General features: G+C 36.0%; 1 protein-coding gene across 4 annotated transcripts in view; it reads left to right on the top strand.

Moving 5' to 3' along the window:
- Positions 1-22957, top strand: part of Ano5 (anoctamin 5) — a 73967-nt gene extending 51010 nt beyond the window's left edge. For all 4 annotated transcript variants that reach the window (XM_013147280.3, XM_063256781.1, XM_063256779.1 and 1 more), the window contains 8 exons: positions 904-1126; positions 2370-2539; positions 3171-3268; positions 9636-9766; positions 11739-11944; positions 13451-13629; positions 14967-15072; positions 18703-22957. In XM_013147280.3, coding sequence (XP_013002734.1) covers positions 904-1126; positions 2370-2539; positions 3171-3268; positions 9636-9766; positions 11739-11944; positions 13451-13629; positions 14967-15072; positions 18703-18924 — 1335 coding nt within the window. In that variant the 3' untranslated portion in view covers positions 18925-22957. The remainder of the gene's footprint in view (positions 1-903; positions 1127-2369; positions 2540-3170; positions 3269-9635; positions 9767-11738; positions 11945-13450; positions 13630-14966; positions 15073-18702) is intronic.
- The last annotated feature ends 2544 nt before the right edge of the window (positions 22958-25501 follow it).

Here is a 25501-nt window from a genome sequence, read left to right as displayed (position 1 = left end):
TAGTGCCAGGGATATAGCTCAGTGGCAGAGCCCCTGCCTGGCAAGCATGAGGTCCCAAGTTCAATTCTCGGTACCAAAAAAAAAAAAGAAAAACTGCTCCTAGAAATGTGTTTTCATAGATTACATAGCTATCAAAAAGATGTGAGAGAATAAAAGGGGGGCAGTAATAAATTTAAGACACCCCTTAAGGAATATTCTGGATTATCTATTGTAAAATAGAATAATAGATTATTTTATTATTCTACTTATAAAATAGAATAATAGATTATTCTATTTTAGTTTCTAGCTTTTATTCAAGTTGACTTCTTCAACTTTAAAAATAAAATTCTCTAATGAGTTATCTAAAGCCATCAATGTGCTTTTGAAATATTTGGAATGTTCAGAATTTATCCAGAATCTGTGGACCTATTCCTAGAAAATGATTCAGCAGCTATGAAATAATTCAGCAAATGATTCAGTTCTGTAAAGAAGCCAAATATAATTTGGATTTTTATGGCCACATAAAGTTTCTGATATGTGATTGTTTTTCTTTACAACCTTTATAAAGGCAACAACAACAAAAAATAACTTAGAGGACTTTACAAGAAGAAACAAGACTGTGGGTGTTATCTCACATCCTGGCTATCTTTGTCTAAGTCTCCAGAGGCCTAGCAATGAGGACGCTTATGCTATTTATGCTTAATCTGCTGGTACTGCTGAATGAATCATCTTTAGCCACCATTACCTTGCTAGTGTTCATTTCCAAGCATCTATTTGTTTGTTAAATGACAAACTGACCCTTTACTTTGGATGTCAGGGCTGCGAAGTTAATGCCGCAAGATGATGAGAACGGCATGAACTGCAGATCTGTAGGTGTGGCAGATATCCCAAGGGCAGCGTGACCGATGTACTCTCTTCCCCCAGATGGCTCTGGTGGTCACCAGCATGGTGGCTGTGATCGTGTACCGCCTGTCAGTCTTCGCTGCCTTTGCGAGCTTCATGGAAAGTGACACGACCTTACAGGAAGTCAAACATTTCTTCACTCCTCAGTTGGCCACATCACTCACGGGATCCTGCTTGAACTTTATTGTCATCTTGATCTTGAATTTCTTTTATGAAAAAATATCTGCATGGATTACAAAAATGGGTAAGCTAGCCAGACTCGGTGATCGAAAGTGGATTCCTACCAATACTATACCTCCACCGCGATCCTTTCTTTCCCTGTCAGTTCCTAAGTGCATATTTTTGATGGCTTTGTTCTCTAAGTAGAGCCCCCTACCCTGTGCCTCAGAATCACCTAAGAATCAAACTCGGGCATGTCCTAATGGAAGCAGGAAGAAAAGGAATAAAAGAAAGCATTAGGGCTCCTAAAGTCATTTTGAGTGTTCCTGTCTTACTGTTCCTGTAGCTGAATCCTGAGTAAATAACTGAATGTAATTAAGACACTGAGAATTTGATTTCATGTGAATGACTCTCAGAAGGTATTTGGCTTTGGAAATCATCATGGGAAAAACCCAGACATCAGGTCCTGCTACATAAGTCTCACTTAGTTTGCTCTTCAGCTGCCATCTCTGAGATGAAGGGTTACTGTCTTTTCCAGTGCTAAAATTTCTCCTGAAACCATGAGGGAAGGTAAAAGGGGGTCACAGTCAAGAAAAAGATGCAATTCAAGGTAACAACACAGAGCAGAATTGCTCTTACTGTGGCTAAATTAGGGATGAGAGCAGAGCCCGGAGCCAAGGTGTCACCCCTTCTTTGAGTGCTCTGTCCAGACATGCTTTCCCCCAGTCTGCACACTGTCTCCCTCCAGCCCACTGCTGAAAATCAAACCTTCCTTACAAACCGTCTTCCAATTGGGAATTTGCTTTCAATTCTGCTTTAATTTTTTTTTTGCTAACAATAGCAAGAAAATTATAACAGATGAATTTTTTAAGTTTACTAAAAAGCTAGAGCTTTTTCCAATGTGAAAAATCACTTGAATTCCTATCAGAGAATTTATAGAGGTGCAATAGGATTTCACAAAAATGGAGGCATTCTCTGTTCCTTTAGAATCATTTGTTGTCTTTTTGGTATTTCTGGAAACATCAAGGATTTGGCTGGATTATTTATGCTGTTGGGAAATTATCTGCTCAGAGAAACACACTGCATTCCTATTATCTAAATGTGACCATGGCTGCTTCCTGTGAGAGCCCGTTGGTTAGATTTACACAAAGGGTCAACAGAAAGCCCAGACAAACTGACAGTTAATCATGTTATTATTCTATGATCAGAGCGAGGAAAGTTCCATGAACCTTCAGGGTAATACCTCTGGGTGTCCCCTTGACCCAGTGAGTATGAAACTCAAGAAAAATTGGAAAACGCACTAAAGCTGGATGTTTTTTACTTAACAGAACTTCCTCGAACTTACCAGGAATATGAGAGCAGTCTTACTCTGAAAATGTTCCTGTTTCAGTTTGTGAATTTTTACTCGTCTTGCTTCTACGTAGCTTTCTTTAAAGGGAAGTTTGTGGGCTACCCTGGAAAATACACGTACTTATTTAACGTGTGGAGAAGTGAGGAGGTAAGGATTCCCTGAGAGCTGAGCTGTATATCTATCTTCAGTCACTCATTGTTAAGAATTGTGTTTGTGTGTGTCCAGGGCAAACTCAAATGTTACCAAGTTGCAACAGAAATCTGGGCAGGGAGAGCCCATGGATGAGCCTTTTTATCTGTTAGAATTTTGAGTTCCTACGTATAAGAATTTATAATGATGCCTGTCGATTAGTTGTAAAACATGGAAATGTGAAGTAAGCAGTATCTTTATTCCCAGTGGCTTCCCACAAAGGATTGATTCATGATGGCTTTCTGGAGAAGGGATTGACTCTGGGAAAAGTCAGTGATTTCCAATCCTGGTTGAATACCAGGTTACATGGAGAATATACTGACTGACCTTTGACCTCAGGTCACAAATAAAGATTCAGCACGTAGGACTTGGACCCGGAAAAGACAATTTACTGATAAATCTGCTGTGACTGGCTTGGAACTGATCTAAGATTGTGCTTGGAGCTATTTGGCTAAATATCCCTTTAATTCCTTAATCTACTTTCCCGAACCAAAATCTTGAATATTTAAAGTAATGCTTTAGGGCTTATTTTAGTTGTAAAATTCTGTCTTCCATTGTTCACTTTTCTCCCCTCTTTGCTTCCAACTAGTGTGACCCTGGAGGCTGTTTAGTAGAACTGACAACCCAGTTGACCATCATAATGATTGGGAAACAGATTTTCACGAACATTAAGGAAGCCATTTATCCGTACGTATGACTTACATGTGTTTTGCTTTATTTGATTTAAGTAAGCACAAGAGATTTCCTTAGAAGAGGATGAAACTTGTTTACTTCTGGTGCCTTTGTTACAATTTATTTAAGTTGACAAAAATATTTTCAATCAGGAGTGAAAGATGCATTAAAATTGCATAGGCCTTTAACTCATTGATTTATTGATTGATTTATTAATTAAATCCATGGTTAGCAAAGCCTTACATATTATTATATTTTCAATTGAATGTAATTTTGGAGTACAGTATAATGTTTTGCATATGGTGTCTGTTGCTTCAGTGAAACTGAGAAAAACTAATTATCCTTGTCTTGCACAAGCCTTTCACAAGAAAATATAGATGTAATATACTCTATAGACTGTTCTACATGCTGCACTGTATTCATAATGTTACAAAAGGTTGGACTTTGTAGAGATATAATGCATCGTGTCATTTACATTGCTGTAAATAAAATACTGGATAATTTTCAGGTAATCACATGAAAGGGTTGTTCTCTGATCCAAAGCCATAGCAATCATGAATATACTATACAGAGAGACACCTAAAATGATAATTGACTTCACATATTAGATGAACACTGCCATAAGCAAAGAGTAAAGAATCTTAAAACGTAGTTGTAGGGTCTTGCAGAGCTCTTTGAAATGACAATGTCAGGGCTTGGCACCTCCAGGATAAAGTAGACTGACTGACCCACTGAAGACTGCCCAGGTTAAATGCCCTGAACCCAGGGAATGGGCTTCTTTTCTCACTTATGAAACAATGTTGAAAACATTCTCCCTGCATCTCCTGGCAGTGCCCACAGCTCTAGAGCACTGTGTTGGATACTGTTTCATGGGCTGACAGCAGATATGCTCTGGACTGGTTTTTACCAACAGTGGGAGGCTTCAGCCAGGCCTCCTCCTGTCTTCTTGACTGGATACATTGTGTTCTAGGAAGATAACTCCAAACTTATATTGTTAACTCAGCTCTAGATTGAGAAACTGCTAACAGAATGGTAGCAGCCTCTAAACGAAATAAAAGAACAGGGGTAAATACACAAAGAGGAAAGGGGGGGAAGGTAAATAATTTTTTAAAATCCCAAATTGAAAAAATGTACCCTAAACCTGTATACAAACCTGATTGGCAAAATGCAGTGTGACAGTTAATTCTTTAGAGTTAACCAAATCACCTTTTAGAAAAGGAGACATTCTACGTGATAATTTTAATTAGATGATTCTGGCAAAACCCATAAAAATTACATAGAAATATTAAAAACATAAAAGGAAGTGATATTGTCTTTAAAAGTGGGACAGATATAGTATCAAAAAATCTGTAAAGCAATTGGTTGTATATAAATAAAAATGTCACTTTAAATACTAAGTACAATAGATGAGACAATTTCAGAGTCCAAGTCAAAACTAGGCACGGTTTAAGAATGAATAAATAAGGAATGGTAACACATACATGTAATCACAGCCATTTGGGAGGCTGAGGCAGGAGAATTGTGAGTTCAAGCCAACCTGAGCTATATGATGAGTTTGAAGTGAGCCTGAGCTATATCCAAAGTTCAAGGTCAGTCTGCAGTGTGGCTGGAACACTGTAGCAATAAACAAACAAGCATAAGCAAATAAAACACAAACTAGTGAGCTTGAAAATGTACTAAGCTATCCCTGCATTGTACCATACAATATATGGTTTTTAAAAATTGAAGGACAGATGGTGCGTTTCAATGGTAGAACACCTGCCTAGTATGCAAAAATTCCCGTTTTTAACTGCTTACACTGCAGAATAATTAATAACAATAATAAACTTAATAATTAAATCTGCAATAGGATAGATAACAACTTTCTACCTTAAAGTACATGTATTTTTCAGGAAAAGAAACTGAGTAAATCTTACAAGAAAAAAGATGAAAAAAAAATTCTAAGAATAATATAAGATAGAATTAAACTGACACCCAGATGCATATGAAGAAACTATGGAACACTGAAGAAAAACAGATAATCTTGAAATCTATCAGAGGATGTACTATCTACAAAAGCATGTTATGCCACTACCAACAAGGTTCTCATCAGTAGTATTAGATATTAAAAGACAGCATTTTCAAGATGCTAGGTAAAAATGTTTAACTTAGCTTTCAATATCCATGGCAACTATTGTGAACACTGTAGGTGAAATACACATTTTTAGAGATTAAAACACTGATAGTTTTCATTATTTGACCATCATGGAATGATCTACTGGAAGTTGTAGGATGTAAGAAAGTGACAGGTGTAAGAAATATTGGTCAACACAGAACTTGGAGCACCAATAAATCACAACACTTTGGTGCAAGTCTAAGTATCATACAGAATTTGTATGTTGAAAACTACAAAATGGGGTGAAAGAAAAATCATATGTAGAGAAATACATGTTCTGTATGGCTTAGAAGACACAGTATGGCTAAGATGCCTGTTGTCCTTGAATTGACTTAATAGATTTACTGTTATTTAATCAAAATAGCTATAGGAATTTGTAAACATAAATAAATATATTCTCTAACTTCTGTGGGAAGCCAAAGACCTGGATCAGCCAAAGTACTGATGTAGAAGAATAACGTTGGAGGGATCTCTCATTTCTTACTTCTGTTTAATTTACTTTTCAAAATTCTTTAACTGAATTTTTATCTCTTTATTGAGACTTTTTCTGCATTTTTGAAAGAAAATCTTGCCTCTTGGATTTTCCCCTTTCCTTACCCCTTCCATGTCATCACTATTACTTTATTTTCATTTCTTCAGTCCTAATTAATTTATCATTTTAGGCTACTTTATGTTAACATTCTTTTTATTTTTCAATACTTTCTTAGTGTAGTTGTTGCTTTTAAATTGATTTTCACATTTCAGCATTTGGTTTGTCTCGGTGTTACCATGGTTTCTGCAGTTTATTTTCTCTTCTCTGGCTGATACTGGGTACCAATCCCTCAAAAGAAGGCTGCTCACTAAGAAGAGCCTCACATAAGACTGGAGGCTGCAGCTGTTCCAACAGATGTGCAAATTCCAGTGTGGAAACACCACCAGTATTCGAAGTGAGGCCACTGCAATTCCTCTAGAGTTCAAAACTCATCAATAACTGAATCCAGCAATATAAAAATGGATGAAAGGCTGGATGAAGATTCATAAAACTGATACTTTTAAAGGATAATGACGTTAAAGAAGATAGGTAGCTAAATGAAATATGGAAGATATTAAATAACATGGAAAAGGAATTTAACAAAGAGATAATGATACAGGAAAATATTGAAACATAAACCTTGGAAATAAAAAGCTCAGTGGACAGCCTCACCAATAAACTAAATCAAGCACAGGGCAGAACTTGAGTCTCAAAAGACAAAGCTATAAAAAGGAAAAAGACAAAGCTGATGAATTATCACATTATAAATGAGAAATAATAAAGTATGAACAAAATGTCCATGGATTCTGGAACACAATTAAAAAACACAAATTCCCAAATGGAAGAAGAAGCCGAGGGATAGATGAAAGACACAGAAAATCTATTCAGCGAAATAATGCAGAAGAGTCTCCAAATTTGAGAAGAGATGCAGACATACAGGGACAGGGGAACAGATGGAACCTCAAAAAGGCAGGATCAGAAAGGAACTTCTTGATGTCATGTAACACTTCAAAGGTCAGTAACATGGCCATGAAAAGAATATTGAAAGTGTTACGAGAGAAATGGGAAGTCATTTACAAAGGCAAACCCATCAGAATAACTACAAATTTCTCTGCAGAAACTGAGAAGGCCATGGAATGATGCATTTCAAATCCTGAAATAAAATAACTGTACATATTGCTTACTAATCCAACAAAGCTATTATTCAGAAATTAAGAAACAAAGGATGAACACAAACTAAAGACATTTCTGAACACACAATCAGAATTGCCAAAGAAATCCTAGACACAGACCAGCATGAGCAGATGAGTAAAGGAGCATTTGGAAAGATTCCAACATGAGAATCACGAGAAAATGACTGGAATTAATGCATACCTCTCAGTAATAACCCTAAGTGAGAATGGTCTCCATTCTTCACCCAAGAGGTGCAGACTGGAAGATTGACTTTCCAGCAGAAACTGACTCAGGTGCCCATAAAAAACATACCTCACCAGGAAAATCACATAAAGACTGAAAAGGAAGAGATGGAAAATGGTATTCCATGCAAATGGAATCTGAAAGGAAGCAGACGTAGCTGATGTCATAGCCACAGGCTGACATCCAGAATTAGATGAGACAATGAAGTCCACTTGGCAAAGGGAATACTCTACCAGGAAGATGTGACAGTTATAAATGTGCATTCACCAAATCTGGTTTGCTGAGTTTTAAAAAACAATCATTACTTACCATAAAGATAGGTACAAACCTCGGTACAATAATACTGGGTGGCTTTATACTCTTACTGTCACCAAAAGATGGATCATTCAGACAAAACATTAACAAACCAGTGTGAGAGTTGAACCACATAGTAGAACAAAGGGGCATAACATCTACTAAGCATCCCTTTAAACTACAGGATACACATTTTTAGCAACTCATGAGGATTCTTCAAAATAAACCAAACAAATATAAAAAAGAAATAATCTCATATCATATCGATCAATATGAAATGAAACTATAAATTCACAAGAGAAACTAAAGAAATGAGGCAAACTTGGGAAAATTGAACAATTCATTATTGAGCAATCAGTCATAGATGAAATCAACAGGGAAATTTTTAAAATTCCCAAAAGCAAATGAAAATGTCATAACTCTGAGGGTTTGCATTACAAATGAGAAAGAACTCATACAAGTAATACAAGGGACATCTCAAGGCATTAGAAAAATAGTAATAAGCCCATACCAAGCCCAGTAGAAAGAGATAGTAAATATCAGAGCTGAAAATATTGAAATAGATACTAAATATAAATACAAAAGTTCAATGTAACAACAAATTGATCCTTTAAAATGATAAGATTGTGGCTGGGATTTAGCTCAATGGCTCAAGTACTTGCTTGATAAGTGCTAGGTCATGAGTTCGATCCCCAGTACCCCCCCCCAAAAAAAAGATAAGATGGTAAGATTGATTATCCATTAGCTACACTAGCCAAAGAAAGAGAAACCCAAATCAATACAAATAGAAATGTAAAGAGGGATCTCATACACCACGATCAAGTTGACTTCAAGAATGAGTCAAAATAAACATAATATACCACATAAGTAGATTTGGTGATAAAAAAATCTTGTGATTTGATACACAAAAAGCCTTTGGGAGAATTCGATATATCTTCATAAGAAAAACCCTCAACATAAGAATCATCCCTCAACATAAGGATGCGTGTTCTGAAAATCTCAGTTTACATCATATTGAACAGAAAAAACACACTTTTCCTCTCAACTCAGAAACAAATACATCTGCTTTTACCACTCTTATTCGATACAGCACTAGGAATTTTAACCAATGACTGTGCAAGGTAAAGCTAAAAAAGATACAAGTAGGAATGTAAGAAGTCAAACAATGCTTGATTATACATGATATCATCCTATACCTAGAAAATTGTAAAAAAAGCTACCAAAAATTATATATCTGATAATTTTGCCAAAGTATCAAGACTCCAGACTAGCCTTAAAAATCAACAGACTTTCTGTACCCCAATAGTTAATTAGTTGAGAAAGAAGCCAGGAAAATAATTGCATTTACAAAGTTCAAATGCTTTAATTAGGAAGCAGTATAACCAAGAAGGTTAAAGACCTTCACAACAACATGTATAGAAGACTGAAGAAATTAAAGAAGATCCTTGAAGAAGGAAAGACCTTCATGCTTCCTAATATTGTTAAAATGATGATGCTACTGCCAGTCTCATGCACAGTATGTGTAGCCCCTATCAAAATATAATGACATTTTTCAAAGAACTAGGGGAAAGAATCCAAAAATTTACATGAAATCACAAAGGACTCAGAATGGTTATAATGACCCAGACGTTCCCTAAAATTCTGGTAGAACCACAACACCTGACTAAAAAATATATATATATTGCAGAGTCATCATAACAAAAGCAGCATGATATTGACATAAAACAGATAGGTAGAACAATGTCTCTGAGTAAGTATTGGTCAGTGAGTTCAGTCAAGAGTTTCTTGTTTTCTTAATCACCATAGAAGTAAAAAATGAGGGACAGGTGTGATGAAAAGAACACTAGATTATGAGTTGCACTTTAGTTCAGGTTGTGTATCTCCTTGTGGGTTGATCTTAAATTATTGACCTTTTCTTGGTGTTATTTCAGATTTTAACACATTAACTTCCTGACGTTTTTCAGTTTAGCTCTCTTTCATGTGTTCACTTTCATCACTTCCAACAGCTTGGTTTTCAATTGGTGGAGACGTCGGAAAGCTCGGACCAACTCTGAGAAACTGTACAGTCGCTGGGAGCAAGATCACGACCTGCAGAGCTTTGGACAACTTGGGTTATTCTACGAGTACTTGGAAACAGGTAACTTTCAATTCTTGCTATGAAGCACCTGAATGAAATAAGTGTATTTTCTATCCCTTAATATTTCTTTCTGCCATGTATACAGTAGCTACCTGATGCCATTGAATTGTGGGTAAAAAGATGAATGAATGGAGATCAATAGAATGATTCATAACATCCTACTAAGTAGAATGTGGAATAAAGTTTACTTTCAAAACACCAACCTTGGGCCAGGGATGTAGCTCAGTGGTACAGTGCCTGCCTGCCAACCACAGGGTCCTGAGTTCAATTCCCAGCACCACCACCAAAAAATATCCACCTTAAAGACATCTTTTCTTATCAATTAACTACTAGTATTTTTTAACAAACTCAAGTAAGAATGACATTTTAACTTCTTTCTCTAAGATCTTTTAATTAGCTTTTTCCCCTATGCCTCAGTTACTGCTTGGAAAGAAAATGTTTAAAAAAAAAGCATTTCCAAAGTCTGAAATCTTCCAATGTATATCCTTTAGGCTGGGCTGAAAAGAAACACAGCTAAAAAAAATTTTTGTAAGTTAGATTTAGGCTGAAAATAAGAAATGCGTAGAATTAATATTGAAATTAAAACAGGACATGGAAGTTTTCATAATAAGATTTACCACCATTTTATGAGATACAGCTAAATTAATTTATCCTAGAAACTTTGCTATATCATCTCTAATCTTGAAATAATTGTTTACTCTTTACTTGGCATATTTTACTTTTTGAGGAAACTGAAAGTTAGATAATCCAACTAAGTTTCTGTGAGCCACAAAGATTCTAGCTAAAGAATTTGATTTGAATCCCCTTTTTTTCTATTTGTCCAGTAAACAAAGCCAGATAGAAAAGTGTCAATATGTATTTGTAACTTAATAACAAGACCAATGGAGTCTCCCAATAAAACCTGAAGCCCAAAGATACTGAGGTTTTATTTAAAAATAGAGGGTAGGTGGAAATAATTTCTTCCTTACTGGAAAAGCCATTTTTGTCTTGTTATTCCTTCACTTGTGTGGAAAGTCCAGGCTGTCAGTCACACGGGTTTCCTTAGTCCAAGCATTGTTAGAAACGGAAGAACAAAGATGAGAAGTCAGCAATGAAGGGAGAGGAAAAAAAAAAAAAAAAACCTCAGGAAGAGAGAGTGTAGAATACTAGGGCCTTAACAAATACCTTATTCCATAGAATTTGTATTTGTAAAAAATGTTTTGTTAGTATAGGCTTGTAAGACATGATGAATATATTCGCTGAGGGGTATTGTGACTCACACACACCACACCTTGGTAGTTTCTGCCTCCCCTTCTCTCCTCTTCCTCATCCCCCTACCCTTACATCCCTTTCCCATCTCCTGAAACTTTATCTTTCTGTTTTCTACCATCCTTTTGATGTTTTGCTTTATAGGTTATATATACCTGAAATTTCTCACATAAGAGAAACTTCGTGATATTTAACCTTCTATGTCTGGTTTATTCCATTTTGGTTTGTGCAGATTTATGGTTATAATGTATATAAATGAAAAATTACACCCACCCGCACACACACACACACACACACACACACACACCAGCGATTGAAAGCATGCAAATGAATCAGTCGTCATCTTGCTCAAAAAAGCGGATAGATTTGCAAGAAGAGATACTTCATTATCTAACACAAATTCAATTGCCAGTAAAAACATAATGACCAGGCCCACGTGGATTTAAACTTAGCACATAACAGAAGGCAAAGAAGAACCGCTTCTTTCTTCAGACAAGTGGTTCTCACAAGGCAGAACAAGAATAGAACTGAACTCTGGTCTTAGTCCCTCCATCCAGTTCTAGAAGGTAAATAAACCACTGCCTCCCTCGCTAGGAGGGGGATGGAAGGTGACACGAATTGTCTGTCTGTGTTGGTCTCTTCCCAATGAGAGAATTCAGGCATGACCAGAATCCCTTTCTCTCTACAATCAGGAGTTTATGATTTCTTGTTCTTCTCCCGACAGTGATCCAGTTTGGTTTTGTCACACTGTTTGTGGCCTCTTTCCCTTTGGCTCCTCTCTTTGCCCTCATGAATAATATCGTAGAGATCCGTGTGGATGCCTGGAAACTTACCACTCAGTACAGGAGACCTGTAGCTGCCAAAGCGCACAGCATCGGAGTTTGGCAGGACATTCTGGCTGGCCTGGCGGTGCTGTCCGTTGCAACTAATGTAAGTGGACCTGTTTCCCTGTAAGTGGACCTGTTTCCCTGGTTACTGCGCACTTTATGGGTTTCCTTGGGAATGGAGACATGTGAATGATACTTAACTCACTTTGTTTATGCTCTTCTCTCCCGGTGTGGACCATAAACAAAACATCCTAAACTATTATGCACTGAATGATAACGAGAAACCTATGACATGCAGACTCTTAAAAATACAAGAACAATTATAAAACCATTTATTAAAATTTCATAAAAGCATTTCTTACTATGTGACAATAAGGTAAAAAATAAGTACTGATGTAAAATACTTGAATAACCCATTGAAGATTGATTATATGTGCATTTATAAACCACAATCAGAGAGCAAGCATGTACTTATGTCTATAGTGCATTTACATAAAAATAGAATACTACATTTCCAAAACTACAAATCCTATAGTGCATATTCATCTGGAGTTATGCTTTAAATATTGAATTTAAGAAGGTAATCAAAAGAGAAAACCCAACTATTTAACATTTTTACTATTTCTTCAAGAAAAAATAGAATTAAAATTATAGAAGCAGAGCTTATAAAATGAAAACATATGTAAAATAGCAAAACTATAATTATAACAAAATCCATATTTATAAGTGCATTTATTTAAGAAGAAGAAAACAGAGGACAAGAGAAATCCTAGAAAACATGAGCTAAGCCATGAAAGTAGTAAAAACATAAACATTGTAAGTCAAATTCAGAGCCAAAAATAATTGTCAAGTATTGATTTGTTGAAAAGATATAAATCAAGCAAAACTTTGAAAAATATGGAAGGCTGCTATGAACTCCTTTATTCTAAGCGTTGGTATCTTGGAAATTACACTTCTATAGGAAACAAAAATGCCAAATTCATTCAGGAAGGAATAGATAATGTGAATGGATAGCAGCCATAAAAGAAATAATAAACTTACAAATTTTAGCACTAAAAATATAGATGTAGAACGAGAAGGTCTCAAATGCACTCCTCTATTCTAAAGGAAACAAGCTGTCGATATGATTTAAGAGCCCCAGAAAGTTTTAGAAATTAATATCCCGTGAAGCCAAACGGTAGTGGACTGAGGGAAGTTTCCCAGTGCAAGGCCTTTGTCTTTCTGTTCCCTCCCATCAACAGGACCCAGCACACTTGGGGCTTAGGGAGTTTGCCCTGCGGAGAGAATTCAGTTAGGGATCATAGAGCACAAGTAGAACGTTCTATATAGCTACACAAATGGAAAATTAAGAAATATAAAAAGGAAAGGTTGTTGTTGATTTGTTTGTTTTGGAGACAGACACATTTGGTTTAAATTTTCAACTTAGCCACTTTTAGCTATGAGATCTTGGAATAGTTATTCAGTGCTATAAATGAGCTGTTTCCCACTGCAGACCAAACAGTGGCATGGTACTATGATTAATTGTAATGTACCAGGAGGACATGGGATTGAAAGATACACGGATCTAGCGTCTCACAGCTCACGATCTTACAATTGCTTTGTCACTCAGGCTTTTATTGTCGCGTTTACGTCGGACATCATCCCCCGTTTAGTTTACTACTATGCTTACTCCACAAATACCACAGAGCCTTTGGCCGGCTATGTCAACAACAGTCTGTCGGTATTCCTGATCGCTGATTTTCCAAACCACACTGTACCTTTGGATAAACGGGATGTCGTCACTTGCAGGTGTGTGTTTTTTCTAGATTTTAATCTCACTGTTTAAATGTGTTTCTTAAGCTGTTTAATACCTTCATGTCTTATAATGACAAGGATTTACTTGTACAAAAGAATAGAATATTAGATACAGGTAATGATTGTGGCATCTTGTTTTCTACTTTTTTCCCCAAAATTTCTTCACCAATAAATGCTTCTTGGTCTCAAGTTGTAATGTCAAAGCATCATACACCATGTTCATATTATGTGCATTATTTGAATTTAGCTATGTATCCGTCGAAAAGAAAATGAGCTGAGGATTTAGCTCAGTGGCATAATCACCTGCCTGGCAAGTACAGGTCACAGGTTCACAAGTTCACTTCCTGGTACCAGAAAAAAAAAAAAAAAAAAAAAAAAAACCTCAAAAATAAATAAAAAGAAAGAAAAAAGAAAATGAGAAGCAAACAATTATATAATAATCTGATCATTTACCAGGTATCCCATTTAAATGTGGGTTTCTTTTTTCTTAGTAGGGAATATGAAATAGGATTCTGTGAAATGCTGTTTTAGTATTCAGTATACTTGAGGATCTTTATACTACAAAATTTTAAAATGAGAGGCAGGCAGACAGACAAACACCAAGATCACTTACACCAAGTGCTTCCTGTAGGATTCCAGAAAAGAATGATTTTTTTAAAAAAAGTTATAAGACAAGTAGACAAAAACATTATTGTGGTCTACATTTGTTTATAAAAGATTCACAGCATGATGATTCAGTATAGGCACTACTGCAGATTTATAGATTTTATTATTTTCTAGTGAGACTAAGGCCACTGAAGAGGATCAACATCTAGAAACTTTATAGGAGAGAATGAGTTTAGAAGTTAAGTATCAAGAAAAGTCTTAAAATAATAGAGTAATGCAGTGTCAACCCTTCCAAGAGAAAATAGAGGGTGAGGAAAATGAAAATGATCAATAATAGCAGTTCTATTCTTGGAAAGTCAAACAGGATAAGGAATCAAATGTCACATTTAATGCATGATGATAATCACTTTTGGCAGAGGGATGAATAGAGCTAAGAGTCTTGCGGATTAGAAAGAAAGGAAATGGAGGATTGCAAAGTTTTATAACTTATTTGAGAAGTTTCTCTTTGCAAGACGAGAGAAGTTTCAGCTTTAATTTTCTCCAGAGATACACAGCACACAGGGGTCACGTGGCCACGATTTTAGATGATGAGGAAAATGTCCTGCATCGTAATGTTGTATTCCTGTTGCCTGACTTCTGAGGTTAATGAATAACAAGAGTGTAGGTGCAGTCTCCCTTTAACTGAAGCTACTCCTAATCTATTGTACTTATGCCCATTGCTCCAGATACAGAGATTACAGAAATCCTCCTGGGGATGAGAATAAATACCTTCACAACATGCAGTTCTGGCACGTGCTGGCCGCCAAGATGACGTTCATCATCATCATGGAAGTGAGTGTTCCTCACTTTATTCCCATTCCTCTCCAGCCTTCTTTTAGACACATGTTTGTAAAGCTACCTGTGAAGCAGAAATTTAGCACTATCTCAATAAGCTGTTTCGATGGAGTTATTTGCTGTGATAGAAGGCGATGGAGGGAATTTTTCTGCGCAACGGGGCTGCCTATTATTTATTTACTATTGAATAAAACACCATGGTGACAGAAAAGGAAGAGGAAAATGCAGCCTTTTTGCTTAATGTCAGGAAAAGGGAAGAGCATTTTGCAAACGCTTATTGTGTCCTGGTTCCAGCAGGTATTGTAACTCATAAAAATTTGCAAATTATACTTAATAGTTTAACTTTACCAACTGGATCTGATACTCAGTGATCATAGGTATTTGATTTAAATCTGATCAGATGATATCAGAGGTAGGTTTTAGAGCAATATTACGAGGGATAATGATTGTTTAAATAAAATATATCATATTAAAATACTTTGTCATCAGCCCTCCTAAAAACAGTCCAGCTCCCTTCGAACACTTACTCCGTCATTCTTGACACTTTCTGAAGCAGTTCTGGAAATCTTTCATGGGTGTTGTTACAAGGCGTGATCACAAATGCTGTGAACGCCACTGCCATGGCCCATCTCATGGAAAGGCCGGCTGGTGAAAAGTATCACAGTGCCCCCGCATCTAGCCCACTCACTACTGCCAGCACTTCTGATCTTCCTCAGTCACAATGGCCATGACGGAGAGATTTTGAGTTCATTCGGGACATGGGAACAGCCCTGACAGAGCAGCTAAAGACACTCATGAAAGAGGACTTCCAGAACTGCTTCAGAACATGGTGAAAACTAGAGGATAAGTGTTTACAAAGGGAAGGGAATACTTTGAAGTGGGTTAGTGGCAATATGTGTTTTGCTGTGACTTTAAAAAATCACCATGTATCAATCACACGTGCCACACGCCCAAGCCAGGGTGTCTACTGTCCATAGCTTCCTGGCTTGTGGCATATCTGGTGACATCGTGGAGAACACGCAGAGGAGGAAAGCTCAGCAAAGCAAAGGTGGTACCGATGGACTCACAAGAGGTTGCCACAAACTACACTACAGCAAGAGCAATAGGGAGAGAGAAATAAAAGTCAGGCAGCTTTTCAAGCTGTAAGAAAACCCAACACAGTGATAATCGGAAATGCTAGCCTGAGCCCATGCAGTCCCATCTGGTGCTGTTGAATTTATTTTATTATTATCAAGATTAAACAGATGTGTTAAAAATGAAATAGTCCTACATGATAACAGAGAACAGGCTTGTACATCTATCTGCATCCTCAAAAATTTATCTATAAAGGTAAGCATCTCAACTTTCAAAACTAATTTTTTTCTTACAGATTACTCTGGCTAAATTTCCTTGCAGTGTTTTTAGATATTATGTTTAGATTTTTAAATTTTAAATATTATGCACTTCATTTTAAAGTTTTAGATACTAATTTTTGACTTGGTATAGTGGCAGATCTTACACACTATAAACACATTCATACAATACACACAAACACATGTCCATACACATATACATAAAGAAATTTATCTTTCTCTTCTCAGCAAAATGGCAGCATAGTTTTTGCTTGTACAAGTTCATAACTTTTTTATTCTTAAATTGAGTGTCTCAAAGAATGGAATTGTGATAATTTATTAAGTGTCTCTACCTGATCTAACCTGACTTAAGGTTATGGATAGATTTACTTATTCCCTTTAGAGTGACTTGCTACTTATTTTGTGGCAGAAATATCCAGGTGTTTTGATACAGAGTCTCCACCAAACACAGTTGTAATATTTTATCACTCTCAACTCTGAAATATTTCTGTTCATCATCAGAGTTTTGAATAAGGGATTAGAGTTGAGTGTCAGTCAAAGTCTAGTTATAACCCTATAATAATTAGAAATCATGTATACTACTCTGAATGTAGTTCCCTTATTTGAATTTGATTTTCTGTCTCTTTCGTTATCCATATATATATATATATATATATATATATATATATATATATAACTTTTTCATTGGTTTACTAGCTGGCTTTGTTGGAGCACATCTTTCAGTAATTCTCTCAGGAAAAAATTAGGCATAGTCAATTTTGAAATCTTCAATATCAATTTTTTCTTATATGTAATAGTTATAGAATTCAACAAAAGTTGTTTTCCCTAAAAAGCATGCCAAATTCATGTAGATATTGTTAATTTTTTTAATTCATCACTCCATTTACTCTGTAGTGTTGTGAAAGGCAGGGTGAGTCTGATCCTCCAGTCTCTGATTGTGACATTCTTTTTTTAAGCTCAGTAAACTTTGAAAATTCTCTCACTAATCCTGCTTTTATGAAACCTGACAAGAAAGTTCCCCACTATTTGACAGTCATCCCAGGTAATCCCTGAGACCCTTAGTTTTAAAAACATCCTCACACTTCAAATTGAGGAAAGTTGTTGGAATTATTTGATGAATATCTCCTTTCTTTGTTCTACCTCTGTTCTTTTGATAATACACTTCCTCTTTTGAAATGCTAATAACCATTTTTTCTCTTTTTTTATAAAGATACAGATTGAAAGGTGTTTTTTTGTTTGTTTTGTTTTGTTTTGTTTTTTGTGGTTTTTTTTTTTTTTTTTTTTTTGTGCATTGATCATCTCTCCTTCCCGTTTCCTCTTGTATTGCATATTCATGTTAGGGAATGTATTGCATAGTTGTTAGTTCGGCTCATCCTGGTTGTACTCTTCCTGTGAGCACTGGAAGGTCACTTTGATGAGTTTTACAGAAAGGCAGGGAGTCCACCAGCTCAAGTTGGTACTTGTGTACTTTTATAAAAAGTTGGTACCTGTGTTTCCACTTCTACAAGTGTGGGTTATTTTATCCAAGGGAAAATCCTCCAACCTCTTGTCTGTTGATGACTTCCTGGCTGCCTGTGCACTGAGGAAGGTAGTGAACTCGGGTCCCAGGGATTCACTGTGCGGAACTGAAGGCTTTAAACACTTCTGTCTTCAGTATGTGCCCCTCTCCAGCCTTGACTGTGTGTGCATTCCTGAGTGTGAAGCTTTCCAGTGTAAAAATAAGCTGTTCTCTTGCGTCCTGAGTGGGGTTTCAGGAACCAACAACCTCATACCTGGCCACAGGTGGGAGAAGCCCTGGTGATTTTATAGTTTCTCATACAAATTTAGACCAACTCTCTTCATTTCAATTCCACCCTAAAGTACTGTCTTCAAACGTCCATGCTGTCCTTGTTCCTGAGTTTTCCTAAGTTTTTAAAATAAACTGTTTCTGTCATTTTAGTTCCCACTAAAAACTACCATATCACCAACTGCAAGAGGAAATCCTAACTTTCTTCCCCATCAGCCCAATTTCTATACAGATATTTTATTAGGTTTTGAAAGAGATCACAGATAAAGACATTCAATAATCATGTTCATTTGCAATTTCTACAGCAGCATATTTCAGTCATTTGATGTCAGCGTGTGTATGAAAATCCTACGACAGGAACCGTGTAGCTTCTTGGTTATCCTTGTACTTTCTGTTTTAAAAATGGAGTGAAAAGATTTGTAAGCACTTCTTGTTGAAGACTTTGACAAGTCTAACAGTGTCTCTGCTTTTCCTTTTTCTTCCCTGTAGCACATTGTGTTTCTGGTGAAGTTTTTGTTGGCCTGGATGATACCTGATGTCCCGAAAGATGTTGTGGACCGAATCAAACGGGAAAAGTTAATGACTGTCAGGATTCTTCATGACTTTGAACTCAACAAACTGAAAGAAAAACTGGGTCTTAATCCTAATGAATTTGCCAAGCATGTCATGATCGAGGAGAACAAAATGCAGCTGGCTAAATCCACGATTTAATCAGCGTAGCGGGGGAGCAGCTGGTTGTTTCTCCACTTTTTCTCTGGGGTTAGGACCAGAGGCCAGAGGAACCGTGTCCATTTACCTTTTCTTTTTGTTTTCTCTCACGGTTTTTATGTACTTTAAAAAGGCCAGGTGTTGGAGGAGTACCACTGTCCATACCATGCGCCAGTCCCTTCCCAGATACTGTCTCCCGCGGTGCTCTGGATGGGGGTTTAGGGTGCACGAAGCATCAGAACACACAAATCACAGAGCAGATGAGCTCAGGGGGAAACGCAGGCCTGGGCTGTGTCTCCACTTTCCAGTACATCTGCACATTTTTATGGTCTTTTATTGTGTTGCTTTTAACTCCCTCACATCAAAAAAAGAAAAATATTCCAAGAAGCAGAGCAAAGAGGCCTTCTGAGTTACATAAATCCTGGCATTTTAAATTATGCAAATGAAAAATCAGAACCATAACATAAGAAAACTCACACATTCAGCAGTGTTCAATAAACATCAGAGCAGGAGTTTATTCCTGAAATTGTGTGGTCTGAGTTAAGCTGTCATTAGAATCCCAGATGCTCTTTCTGAGCACATGCAGTAACCATAATTTTTTCTCCAAAAGCCCAAATGTTTGAGTTTCAACATAAAAGTAACATTATGGCTGTTAAAGGTAGAGTGTTGGTAACAGTATTTTCAAGATTTGTGGCAAATAGTCTTCAAGCAAATGATAAGTATTATAAAGAAGTGGTACATACTGATTAATTTATTCATTTCAATAAGTGGTTGAGTTTTTGAAAATTATGGTTTTTCCTATGTTGCCTATTTTATATCATGAAGCCTTCCTGAGCACTCTGTGTATAAGTTAGATAGCAACTGTGCATAAAAATGTTACCTCTTTGCTTTGAAGAAATCCCAAGTCTTTGAATAAGTTTACAAAATTTTCATATTGGTGCATCTTATATAATATTCAGTGCCTTCTTCCTATACCTTTAACATGTATGAAATGATAGTGTTGACTGTTAATTTTATAATCTGCAACATGCCAAATATTAGAGAAATGCAGTGTAGACATTTCTGTAGAATTTAACACTAAAAATTCAGCCAAGTAAGGAAAAGGTGATAAACTTGATTGTTAACTGAAAAATATATTTATTGAATTATTCCTCTCAAATTTAGGCTTACACATATGCACAACAATTCTCATTCCTGTTTCATATATATATAATATATATCCTATATATAAATATATATTTATATATGTGTATATATATAAATTCCACTAGAGTGAGAGATACAATCCAATTATATATTGTTTGAGTGTCAAGTTTCAAATTGGAATTTAATTCCAAAGGAATACTGTTCTCTTATCATACACATCCAAAGAAAACTTTATGATGTTATTTTTTAAACTGGAATTTCTTTATACAATACTAATAAATTTTATAGGACTGCTGATATTTAATATGTGACACATAGTACTAATTACTGATCAATATTAAATACTTAGAACTAAGAGTGATTTATTTTCTAAAGCTATGAAACAGTTACCCCAGTATTTCTAATTCTGATTTATCAACTACTGGTTGGATTTTATGAACATTTTTCTACATGAAATGAACACATAGAAGTAGGATTTCATATGCAGAAGTGATGTGTTCCTCATTGTCAGTTATCACAAGCTAAGCCTCGATGGAGGCTCACTGGCCTGCAGGATCAAACTCAGCATGATGACAATGTCACACACAGTGCACAGCTCATTCTGTTTCCTTCCTCAGTGCTGATAAATACAAGAAATAATAGAAAACTTGTGTTTTGAGGGCATAGGCATTAATTTGTATGGTTTAAAGGTATTTATAGAACTACAATGTAAAATAAAAACAAATTTAACTTGGAGTTATATGTACACTGCAATTTAAAACAAACTAATTGTTGGATTTCTACACCATGTAGAGAAACTAGCAAAAGTGAAAATAATTTATAAGAAAAATAGGTAATTCTTATGATTGATTGGTACTATCCTCTTAGGATGTTCTTGACCAAGTCTGTATTCACCTTATGATTTCCTGTTGCACTTCTCCATGCTTAGTGGATTATACAGCAAAACACTGACATTAGAAAGTATTTCAACCCAAATCAGGAGCCAAATTTATTGAGATAGATTGTGTCCTCTAATAAAACTCACTGATTATTGCAGGAAGTCTAAATTAAGAGCATTTGATCCTCAAACACCAGTTACTAACAGTAACTAACAATTGTTTTTACCTCCCATTAAAACCACGTTTTGTTGATTTGTTTGTTTGCTTTCCCAGAAATGTTCCAAGGGATATTTGAGGTCTTGTGTGACAAAATTTTAGATATCCAAACCAAAAGAGCACATAACTTTTTTCAAATAATCTTCTCTTTTCCTTGTGTTCATCGACTTGGTTTGTATACAGGAAGCAGAAACTTCTGGATCATTCTAGAGAGGCAATTCCATCCAGAAGGCACTGTTGTAATGAAATAAAATGCCGTCTTCATCCTGCTGCATCTCAGGATGTGGCTTTAATGGCCTTCTTTGAGCCAAGCTAAAGCAATCTATGGGAGTGAAGAGGAAGATTAAAGAGAAAGAGAAGCTCTATGCTGGGTCAGTACAAACTGTGTATGAGCAAAGTGAGATCTCCTGCACTAGCCACTAGTGAGGTGAGAGAGATGCTAGAGGAATCTCAAACTGAGAAGTAGGAGGGGTCAAAACAAAACGTTGCTTCCCCGGTGATTTTGTAGTTTCAGACATGATTAGTAGGAACCATGGTTCTCCATTGACAGACTCCGATTGAGGGTAAAGAATTTGTACTGTTTGTTCAATTTGGAATCTAATGTTTTAAGAGAAGGGTTTTCATGCTTGTTTTTACTGGTGATAATTATGATGCAATTGAAGGATATTATTAAGAAAAACATTGCAAGAAACGCCATTGCCCAAGCTCAGAAATCTTCCACAAGAAATCACTGTTAACTATTGTGTTACTCCTTTTCTAGGCAGATTTTCCTACTCAACTTTCATGAATAATAATTTAATTATGATAGTTATTTAAGTGTTATGTAAAATTGAGGAAAGTGACAAAAAAAAGTATATACAGTATAGTTTCATTTGTGTGAGATATGTTTCCAAAGTTTTTGAGTTGACCTAGAAAATGACCTAGAAATTAAGTTTGCTCTGATTTTGATTTCTTTCTTCTGCCTTTTTTTTGAAAGAGAGATATACAGGTACGCAGAGAAAGTTGATTTGAGTAATATGTCCTTAATATGAGGTTTAGGTTCAGTCATTTAATAAAGTAATAATTTTAAACTATTTTCACATAGAGTCAATTTATGCTTAGAGTTATGCCAATATAATTGTTCAGAGGCTGAATGTTTTAAAAAGTTTTTAAAATTCTTTTTGTTGTTTAGAGACAGTAAAATACATGTACATACATAGCAGAGCTCAGGAAATTACATATTTGATAAACAGTTGTAGATTGTTATCTGAAATTGGATGGCACAGATAAATTGGAAAGGTTGTTCTTACTGTTGTTCTTACTGTTTCTTGCTTGTTCTGCTTTGGAAGACAATGAGGATGAACAGAAAGATGCAAGAAGGAAAACAACATGTTGAAATAATTTCCAATGATTTTCCAGTCCCACCTTTTCAAAAAGCAGTCCCACTCACAGTCACTGACGCTCTAGACCTCTTATTAGCAGTGTGTGCCCCTAGACCCCTTCCCAGCTCTAAAAACACAGCCCCTGGGGGGATAGTAGCTTTTAAACTCTCCAGCATTAAATTTTTGAGGTGATGAAACTTCCTTGAATGATAAATTGCCTAAACTAAGGCATCACAATCTTGAGTGCAAACAATTTATCAGTCCAGCTTATTAGGGAATTATATCAAGGCATGCATAGTCTGGTTTCTAAACTTGCAGAAATGCTTTAGTCCTATGGTATGTAAATTTATTGAAACCATATTGTCTAAGAACACTAGACGTTGAGTCTCTGCTTATTAAAAAAGATCAGATTAAATGTATTTTTTCTTCCCAATATACTAAGTTTCATTTGTGTGAGATATGTTTTGAAAAATATTTTCAAACACCCATCTGTGTTTCCTACAGATGGGTGAGAAGTCAAGGTGCATGCATCACATGCTAAATGTTTTCTGTACTCTAGAATGAAGTTTAATGTAGAATTTAATCAGCAAAGGAAAGTTGCTATGAATATTAGAAGGGAAATAGAGGTTTGTTGTGGGAAATTGGGCTTTGGAAATTGTAGAAAATCTGGGGAGCAATGGCCTGAAGAATAGAAAGTCAGAGTACACCATCGAGGCCTCCAGGAGCACTGCTCTGAGTGGACACATGGCAGCCAGTGGTGCCAGGGTGCTGATGCAGGGCTGGAACAAGGCACTTGAGAAGCGGTGTGTGGAAAGGGATTGTTTCTCTGTAGCTACTGCTGCTGCATAGGTGCAGCCAACTTCACTCATGCTCTGTGTCTACTGCTGGGCAGGAGCAAGTGGATTTAGAAGAGAGTGAGGACAGACTGCAGTCCTCTGGACACCTTTCCATGCCGATCCTCAAAGGTGTTCAGAAAAAGTGGCTGCTGACTGCATCTTGGGCAAATGTAACCTGAAGTCACATAAGGAAAAAACTTCCTGGAAATCGAGTTCCACCTTCCCTAGATGGGCACTGTGGAAACTGCCTCCTAGACCCGCAGCAAAGTCAGCCAAAGTCAGCAAGCACTTGGACAACGTGGTTAGCAAAAGAGACTTAATTTGCTTTCATAAAGTATGCTCAGAACTGAAGAAGAGGAATTTCTTTTCATGCATGTTCTTCATATTTGCAGGATTTGGTTAAATGCCAATTCATAAAAACAGACAAAATGAACTGATTTCAATGCCTAAGATCAACCAGGTAGCTTTCTCTACCTACAATAAAATAAAATTTTAAAAAATGACAAAATAGGCTGGGGATTTAGCTCAATGGCATAAGCACCTGCCTTGCAAGCAAGCAGTTGTGAGTTTGATCCCTGGTACTAGTAAAAAAGAAAAAGAGAACCTCCCCTCCAAAAAAATGATAAAATGTGGCTGGGAAAGCCATACCACATTTTAGGACATATCATGGGTCAAAAATGTAATCAAAATGGAATTTAGGAGGTAAATTTCTTCACATGTTTCCAAAAATATTTCATTCCTTCTTTTGTGGATTACACTAATTACATCTGGTGGGCAGCCTTATGGCTGGGGATTTAGTGCATAAGCACCTGACTGGCAAGTGCAAGGTCATGAGTTCAAAGCCTGGTACCAAAAAGAAAAAGAAAATATATAGCCTTTTATTAGGCTAGTTAAAAAAGAAGAAAGCCAGACATCTAAAGAACTTAGAAATAATATAAACAAAAAATAAAAAGCAATCAAAAATCAAATTAACAGGAAAAATTGGGAAGCACACAGAAAACATTTACTTTTAATGGGAAGATAGTATTTAGACTACTCTCTTTATAATTTGCAATAAAAGTCACATTTTCCATCAATAATAGCCCGAGTTTGGTTTAGACTATTTTACCTTAGAACAATTGGTGGGGGGAGACGGGTAAAAATATTTACAATTTTGAATTAAAGTATCTGAAAATATAGGGGCAAGGAAACATCAGAAGACCAGTAGCTAGGAAAAATAAACATGATTTTTTGGTGAGTATTCCTCTTGAAGAAATCAGAGACTAGAAAGCAAAAACAAATAGTATAAAGAAAAGAATAGTTCAGCCGAGCTTGCAATAGACTTAAACTTTGGAGAAACATTTAAATGTAGGGGTTCACCAAGGAGGACCAGACCTGTATTAAAATCCCACATTTCAGGGCTCAGGACGACTGAAAGTAATAAGATGGAAAAAGACTTCTTGGAAAATCTAAAATATTTAATATATATATATATATATATATATATATATATATATATAAATGTCACACAAAGTAGGTTGTATGACAAATGGAATTCTAGAGATGGAGATAATTTATAATAAAATATGTAACTTCTAGTTGTGCATTTATGTAACAGTATATAGAAAAATATAAAGTATATGTTGATATAACTAAAAGGCCTTTGGTAAACCTATAATTTTATTTTGAGGTGTTGACATGTTCTCAATGATTTATGCCCAAACAGGGAAAAATTCAGTAAGAACACAGAAAATTTAAATGATACAATTATTCTCCTTGACAGTTAACACTACGTTCAATGGCTACACGACACACACACACACACACACACACACACACACACTTTATTTCTCAAGTGTTGGTGAAATATTTTTCAAAAGGGAAATATCCTGATTAAACTAACCTCAAAGGACTGACCTTATTTAAATGTTTTCTGATTATAATGAATTAAAATAGACTTCAAGAACAAGAAGTGATAGGAAGACTCTCCCAAATTTTCAAAATTTAAGCTACATAATGCTGCTCAGCGTGGCTCAGAGGAAATCCCAGTGAATATTAGACAACATTTGAAAACAAAAGTAAATGCATCTCAAAATTTGGAAAATGCGCTAATCACTCTGTATGCGAATGTAAATAATACTAGTAATGATGAAAACCAATGAAT

This window comes from Cavia porcellus, unplaced genomic scaffold (genome assembly GCF_034190915.1).
Source record: "Cavia porcellus strain 051 isolate PalLab524CR breed Dunkin Hartley unplaced genomic scaffold, mCavPor4.1 scaffold_9, whole genome shotgun sequence".
Classification (NCBI taxonomy): Eukaryota; Metazoa; Chordata; class Mammalia; order Rodentia; family Caviidae; genus Cavia; species Cavia porcellus.
The sequence above is the reverse complement of the archived record's forward strand: the minus strand, read 5'-3'. Positions and strand labels throughout refer to the sequence as shown.